This window comes from Rhopilema esculentum, chromosome 20, assembly GCF_057945365.1.
Source record: "Rhopilema esculentum isolate cy_ngs chromosome 20, ASM5794536v1, whole genome shotgun sequence".
Taxonomy (NCBI): Eukaryota; Metazoa; Cnidaria; class Scyphozoa; order Rhizostomeae; family Rhizostomatidae; genus Rhopilema; species Rhopilema esculentum.
Window position 1 is genome coordinate 10,856,871 of NC_142834.1, and position 8,489 is coordinate 10,865,359.

At 35.3% G+C, this 8,489-nt stretch overlaps 1 protein-coding gene across 1 annotated transcript in view; it reads right to left on the reverse strand.

The window, feature by feature from the left end:
- Window positions 1–8,489, reverse strand: part of LOC135687579 (uncharacterized) — a 35,035-nt gene extending 26,546 nt beyond the window's left edge. Inside the window, exons 1-4 of the mRNA XM_089114255.1 lie at window positions 7,916–8,489; window positions 5,452–6,274; window positions 2,639–2,731; window positions 955–1,036 (exon numbers count right to left, since the gene is read on the reverse strand). Of these exons, the coding sequence (XP_088970381.1) occupies window positions 955–1,036; window positions 2,639–2,731; window positions 5,452–6,274; window positions 7,916–8,055 (1,138 nt within the window). The 5' untranslated portion in view covers window positions 8,056–8,489. The remainder of the gene's footprint in view (window positions 1–954; window positions 1,037–2,638; window positions 2,732–5,451; window positions 6,275–7,915) is intronic.

Genomic DNA, 8,489 nt, shown 5'->3' on the forward strand with positions numbered 1-8,489 from the left:
TAGAATACGCATATTGGCTTACATGAATTATAACATATACTCTCACAAAATTGATGTTTTTGTACAACGGCCTAGACTTTACAACCCTCATATCAGCAACACTCGAGTGTGCATCACAATGTGTTTTTAATAAGGACAAAGCAACAACCGTGGAAGTGTGCATTGGCCTCGAGTGTAAAAACTTCATGTTGGTATATTTTTATCCTCACACATTGCAAGACGACCTGAAATTGTATTGTTAAGAGCATGATTTTGCAACCCCACCCACAAAATACAAACTTTCTATTTCTTTTCTTAACGCATTGGTTAATGGCCAAATTACCTTCTTCTGCTAGTTGGCAGAAAAAAGTCATTGGTTCTTCTTCTCAACCCCTAAAACGGGTGGGGTTTTAATTTATTGCCGGTCGTGTACCAGAAGCCCAAAAATAAGTTTCCCAAATGATGAGAGAGAACCACCTTCACTCTTGTGATTGAAACTGATCAATTATTCTTAGGACCATGCATCTTACTTTTTTGCTAGAGTTTCTAGCACAAATATTGAGGGAAATTTATTCAGTCTTATATACTTCCAGATAGGAGTCAACGTCTGCCTTTGGGAATCAAAAGTTATTTAAACCGGGTCTTGATATCATGAGTCAACACCTGAAAAACCTGGTCCAGGATCTTGGGTCGATTCAAGAGCACAAAGTGGGAGTGCGTAGTAATGGAACCTAATTAACGTTAATAAAACCCCTCGTTAATTAAAATGAGGTTTACCGTGATACCTAAAAACTTAACATGCATTCTCTGTTAAATAAAGATAGGTGATGGCATAGACAAAGAACCGAAAATACCCCCAAAATAACCCAAAATACCCATTTAGTAGTCGCGATTACCGCCGCAGTGCGATCCCATTCTAATAGCAGCGCGATCCCATTCTAATAGCACGAGAAGACATATAATGATTGGTCTAACCTGTTTTGACGTGTGTCATTAAGTAGTGTTCAAGACCATCCCAACCACCGCCAATTCTTACCAATACATGATCATTCAGCATCTAAAACATGGACAAAATAATGATCAACGTTTTCCTCTTAAAAGGGCCTCTCCAGCCAAATTTTGCACTTGCATTTTATCGGCTAATCTAAAGGAGTTGAATCTGCTGATTACGAACTCGTTATTTGTTTTTTGATATTTTTTACAGTTTGTGAGATATAAGCTCTTGCATTTCGATACTTGAATTGAATTAACCGATAAAATTTTTTCGGTTTGGTGACACTGTGACGCAATTTTGACGTCACTGTGCATTTCGTTAGTCTCGCCTCAAACCGAATCGAACGACGGCGATTCGCAAATTGAACACTGCAGGTGATGGTACCCTTCATCTGTAACCAGTTCTGTTCCACCGGCTTTTAGTTTGAGCATTTCAGACACCAAATCTGAAGCCTTTAGTTGTTCATCGTTTCTGGAAAACAACTGAATTGTCAGTTTCGATTAATTATACGCGAGGGAAGAGCTGGAACAGGAAGCCATAGCTTTGTGGGCCTACACAGGTGATCAAAACAAAGTCGTGATACAGCATGGACACATTCTGACCCGCAGACAATATTTTTCGATCCTATTTTAGATGCAGTTATCAACGCCTGACCATGACTCTTTCACGTTTCGGTGGAAGATATAAGAAATTCATGGCGAATGAGAGCCGCACATTGTGACGTCAGAATGTCACTAAACTGATTCGGCTTTTGTCGTTTTTCTCTCGGAAAGATGCAACTTTAAAGCCTTATAACTTCTGAACTAATTGGAATTTTGCAAAAACAACGACTTTGCCATAATACATGCACAGATGCTAACTTTTTAATCAATAAAAAAAAATTTTTTTGGCTGGAAAGGCCTTTTATTCTATAATAAAAAATCATCTTGCTGGTGGCAATGGGTTGCCATTGCTAGTCTTCATTAAGAGCCAACACCATATTTTTCAACGTGGAGTCCTGATCGAAAAAGGGGTGTTTATGGAAGAAGATAAGAAAGATACATATTGATATGAACAAATAAAAATATGCCAATAATAGTGCAAAATTTGCTTTTATAAAGCTGGAGAAACGACCAATAAATGATTATCGACACTCCGAATTCACATACAGCTAAGAACTAAGAGTATACTAGGAATTCATATACATCATAACAGAATCTTACACATCTGTTAAACATTCAGACGACAATAAATACGGTAAAAAGATTAAACAAAATTCAGAATTCACATAGTGAGAGTGGGCAGAAAAAACAAAGCCATTTGTAATTCCAGTTAATGAAAATATTTACTCGAAAAACTCAGAATTTACTTGAGCTGATCTCGCTATTGGGCAGATTCAATGCTATAAATCAATAAACTCTATGCAATGGCATTAGCAACTAGACATCATTGCTACGGGTTGCAGCGATTACATGTGTTTTATCGATGTTATGTTCTGCTCTTTTCAAGGGTAGAAAATCCAATGGCAATTCTAATGTCCACTAAAACTGAGCCAGATGGTATGACAAGCTAACTGTCTTGTTTTTAGTTGGCGTTTTTAAAGAAAAAAATTAAAGATACCCTCATTTCAATTCAGTAAACTTTGGACACTGTAAATCACAGAAAATACAATTGTAAAAAGCTTACCCGTACAAACATGACTCTACCAAGAATAATGTACTTTCCTTCTTTCAGCCTTAATATTTTACCAACTGAATATTCTTGAATTAAGTTGAAAACCTAAACATAAAACAAAATAATGCATGAAAAAAACAAATATTCGAAATTGTACGGCATTGCCAACAAAATGCGAAAAATTGATGAAAAGAGAAAAGAAGAGAGGATCATGAAAGGAGAAAAAGAAGGAAAATTAAATAAAAAATGGGAAGAAGAATGAAAAGAACAGAAGAGGAAACCAAATGAATAAGACAAGGAAAGCGATGAATAAAACAAGGAGGGATACTAGAAGAGAAAATGGAAAAAATGAAAGGAAAAGCGAGTTAAAAAAGGGTAACAAAGAAGGGTAAGAAAATGAAGAATAAGAAAACGGACGAAAAGAAGAAATAGAAGGAATTGAAATAAGAAATGAGAGACATGAGAAAATGATGAGGAGTAAAGAAAAAGGTATGCATTGAAGAAAAGAAGGCAAATAAAAAAGAGGAAGGAAGTAGGTCAGGGCAGGGGTAGGTCAAGGCAAGGGCGGAAACAGTACGGACAAAAAGCAGAACATGCAAAGACAGATGTAAAAGAAATACGACCAGGAGAAAAGAAAAGAGACGGAAGAAGAGATTTACGGAGAATATGACAGAAATGTTATAATACAAAATGTCATAATAATAGACAAAAGAACAAATGGAAATGGACTCAAATGTTATAATACATCATAGTTAAAAAGAATAGCTTACTCTTATTTAAAGAAACCTGCTCAAAAGGTATGGAAACTATTCTTTTTTAAGATAGATAAATATTTCTGGAAATAGATAATGGAAGGACCGACTGCTCATTCCGACTGATTATGTGCTCTGTTTTACGTTATGTCGCGTTTTTGTGATTCTATAAAGTAACTCGTTAGCAATTGATATTTTTAAGAAACCTAGTTTTCATCCTGAGCTTAGTTTCTTATAAAAACTCATTTACATGCAAAGATCTTTAAGATACAAGGAAAACATAACCAGTTATATCGAATTATTGTTCTTAAGATGGCGAAGGGGACATATGTTTATCAGATCCTGCCAGCACATTTTAGAGCAACCCTTTGCGTTCTTTATCGTGTCTTCTTTTACTTCACATTCCTTTTTTATTATGCATTTTATCAATTATTCAAGTCTCTTCTTTTTAACTAAATCGAACTTTACAGTCGTCACAACTAAGCCAATCATCATTCTATATTTCTTCTTCAATCAAACTCTTTGTCAACCGCATAAAGCAGGTAGCACGTCGCATCACTTTCGCTTATCAACAGTTCAATGGGAGACGAATGAGTTAAACAGAGGCATAACAGCGACAGAGAGATGAGACAGACGAAAGACAGTTTATCAAACGGTGTAAATCAGGAAATTGGTTCTTTTGAAATTTTGTAAACAATAAAAGAATGGTCATTTGAGTTTTGTATCCAGCATGATTTCACAATTGACAAAATGTTTACAAACGACTCTACCGCACACATTTATGTATTCAAATGTCCGAAAACAAACCAGAGAGCAAAGCACAAAGCGAAGATCATGAAAAAATCAATAGATCTTTGTTATGTTTGGCCTAAGACTAACATTTGTAAATTACATTTCAGAAAGTTGACATATCAGCTGATTTCATCCCAGGTATCAGGAAAGAAAGAAAAAATATTTGAAATTCTTTTGAAATCATTTGACCAGTAGACAGTGCAATGTTTGTGTATTAATTTCAATTAACTTTATGCAAACTAAAGATTCCTACTAACATCAATATACTTCACCATGACCTCTTGTTTAATGTAAGAGATTAAACCCTCAAAATAACTTGTTTCACTAGAGATCTCTTGGAGAGCAACCAGCATTTCTTAAGACGAGAGAAAGTGCTGGAAAGAGGATTGTTACAACGATCAAAATTAGTTGCTTTTTATTTAACCTCCAGAGAACATGACCTTAAATACTGTGAGAATGGCACTGATGGAATTTGCCTGCAGATGTGATAACTTAGCTAAAAATATCCCTCCTTGATGAACAATTCTCCAGAGTTTTACCCGGAATCGCCAAACTTCGAAACAAGATACCAAATGCTCAAACAGATATTTCTACCTATAGTCTGAATCTTTGCGGGTTAAAGAGCAAGTTTAAAAGTGGAAGGGATTCAACAAAACGGGACAAACTTTACATTATACGAGAACATGCAAAATACAACACTCTTCAGATAAAAACTTTTCATTGGAAAAAGGGGGAAACTACTGCTGGAAAAAGGGGAGTTAGTGCCCCTAGGCCCTTTCCAGTTCCTATGCTGCTATTTGTGAACTATTATTGATCAAAATAGATCAATTAAATGCCATTCCTTGCAGAAAAACAATGAAGGGTTTGACCATTAACAACACTGAAGGAGGCACATTAAAATTGTAAACTATACATTGCACCAATTTGATCTGCAATATAATATTGGCTTGCATGCTGGTGCACCTGTCCATCTTAAATAACTAGAAGATTAGAATGGGCAGCTATAAATTTGCTAATCAACTTAAAAAAAATTGTGCATATACATGTATAAAATATGTATCTAAATTTCATTAAACACTATTGTAGTGAAACACGTCACTGTGTTAACCATTTGGGAACGATCCCTAGCAGGGCTTAAGAATATGTCATTGAGACCCTTTAGTAACACAATAAGCTCATCCCATGCATTACATGGCTCCTGCACAGGTCAGAGTTAAGTAAGACAAAATACTCATTAATGCTTTTTAAAGAAAAGGTTTTAAACATGACCAAAACCCATACCTTTCTATCCAAGTCTGACTGTGGTTTCATTACACTGTCTGTCTGATCATTCCCATTGTCTGTATTAGCAATGAGCTCGGGTACTGAGTTTGGTATAAATTCTTTTTCGTCCGACATTGGCTGAACAATATCCTTTGGCTTATCATTCATTTTTCCATGGTTGTCAGATATAATTTTGTTTTCTCCTAAGCCATCAGTCCCTGTCTCACTGTTAATTCTAGCAGATTTATCATTCCTATTATGCAAGTTAATATCATTTTCTGTATCTACACCTGAATCAGTCGAGTTTTGCCTTTCATAACCATTTTTCTTCTCCTCCTCCTCAATTTCTTTTTCCAATAAAATAAGCTTAGGAGGTTTAACTCCATACTTCAAAGACCGCCTTGCAACTTCCATTAAACAAATTACAACCTCTCTGGCACCTTCACGTAGCTCTTCAGTTTGTACAACATCATTAGATTCAAATAAAATAACTTCAGGCACATGATGTTTTCTACACCAAGACAAAAACTCAGTTACATTCTCTCTTGCTCTGAACTGACCAATTTGGCCTCTAGTTTTACTCCTTGGATGAAACTTGATGTCATACTTAGGAATTTCAATCCCATGCTTTTTACCATATCCATCAGCATGCTGCTGGATTAACTTTGCTAATTTACATAAAAGTACACCATCCTCCAGGGCAAAGAAAAAGAACTCGGGAGCAATGATTTCTTCTGGAAATAATTCAGCCAACCATTCAGATTCATCCTCTATCATAGCAAATAATAATTCGTTTTCTTTTTCCCATCTTCTGACAGAACTCCAACTGCGAGATTTCAATCTGGAAAAAAATATTGGCTGCAAGATCAATCTGGAAAAAAATACTGGCATACAAGAATCCCAAATAAATCATATTGCGAATCAATTTATTAAAAATATATCTAGCCACTGCTAAACCATATTATACATTTGAGATTCAAGTGATAAATTTTTTTATTCTTCCACTTCTATTCTCTCTACTTTCCTTTAAATTAGGCAAACACTGAAAAATCTTCATAGCTTAACAAATTAAAAAGATTATTGACCAATGAAAAAAAATTTTACAGCAAAAGAGTTTTGATATTATACCCAAAATTATCAAAATATTGTTGTAGAGCATGAGAAAAAACTAGTCATTGTAATTAACACATCTATTTCATGACATCATATCTTAGAATAGAGACAATTGTAGGCAGATCCAAATGATGCATTTGCTTTAGCATAGCATCTGATGGAAAACATTTACTCTATTAACATTCATGTTCCTCATTTTGTTATGAAATGGTTGAACCTATGGGTATCAAAAGGATGTGTCGTTAGATAAGGCACCAGATCGCAAAAAGAGTCTTACCTATGACTATCAGATGGACCCACCTCTGTAATTAAAAATTTCAAGTGACCCCCTGGGCATTTAGGGTAAAAATTGACATGTTGGGGTCATCATGGGTCAAAAAAATTTAATGCATCTTTGTGAATTGTTTGTTTTAAAGCCAACTCAAAAACAAGAAATAAAAATTGAACAGCCCTATTCTGCTATAAAAAAAGGGTTTGGAAAATTTAAAATTAATTATGATGTAAGAATTAGTATCTTGTTGGTCTTGTTCCCTGTACTTATGACAGATAGTGTTTCCGTCTCCACGTTTCTTCATTCAATCTGTACTTTACTTTATGTATGAAGCTTAAGCTTTTCTTGGTCAACAAAACTGATAGTTTGCTAGAGATTTCAATTTAGATGGCAAATAACCATTTGAGAATCTTTGATTATATCAATCCTTGTATGTTCTGGCTTTTAGGCTGATCAGTTTCCATGGTTTTTGCTCATCTCAGTGATTTTAAATTTTCTATTTCTTTGGGTACAGATCAAAATTAAAGCTTAAGGCAAAGGTAAACGACAAAAGAGGTCTTGGAAAATATTTGCTGCCTAATACGTGTTAAAAGGTCATATGTATTATTCATGACCTAATCCGATGGGTGTTGTATTCTGGAAATTCTAGACAATGTAAAATACCTGCAACTTGTTAACACCTGATCTTGCCTGAGTGCAAGTGTAAAGGCACAATAATAAAGGTTATGAACAACATAATGTACATTGGCTAAATGAATATTGGTTGTATCCGATGTACATTGGCTAAATAAAGACAAATTCGAGGGATCACTTTCAAATACTACTGTTGATTTTTCTTCTCGCATGTTTCGCCGACCTCCGCTAGAACGTGGCAAATAAAACGCTTCCTACAAAGTACTGATTTGAGCATTGAGTATCACAGATCAGTACAAATGGACTCTGATTTCTACTTTCTATTGCCATAGGTTATGTGGTTGACCAATTACTAAAACGCGCCAAATTTCGTCAGACCATGCAACACAAACGAAGATTGATTATTTGCTTTTTAAGACGTTATGAATTTTTATGAGAAAGAGTTTATCATTTTTCGATCTTTACCTTTTTAATCCACTGTTTCGATTTTCATCTGGTTCAGGTGGAGCTCTTGGTCTGTTGTCAACTGTTGAAACAACTTCCCTTCGCCTCCTTGGGGAAACTGATCCAAATGTCTTTGATATAAATGGTCCATCTGTGTTCATACTGAAACATGTTTAATTGTACATTGCATTATAACATATCAAGTTCTCGGATTTCATACATTAAATTTCAATGACACTGTGTTATGTGAACCCTGAGTACTATAATCTCTTTCTTCCACCAATTTTTATTAACATTTTCGCCGTCCTTAGGCCGTTAAAGGCAAGTGTTGCCTCGCAACGACTGCTGAGCAAGCGAAGAATCCTTCCAATGTTTACACTTTATACGGCGCCTGGCAAGAAAACACGCAAACAACTCAAGCAGGATTCACAAATCTTGAAGAAAACATTTAAAACCCCGCATGGCCAAAGTTGTTTACGAATATCTTAACCTATGAAATCACACACCATGTACCTGGCCATATTTATGCAAATAACTTCCGCTCATTCCCTTCCTCTTTCTCGTAATCCGCACGATATCTGAATTGATCGTGGTG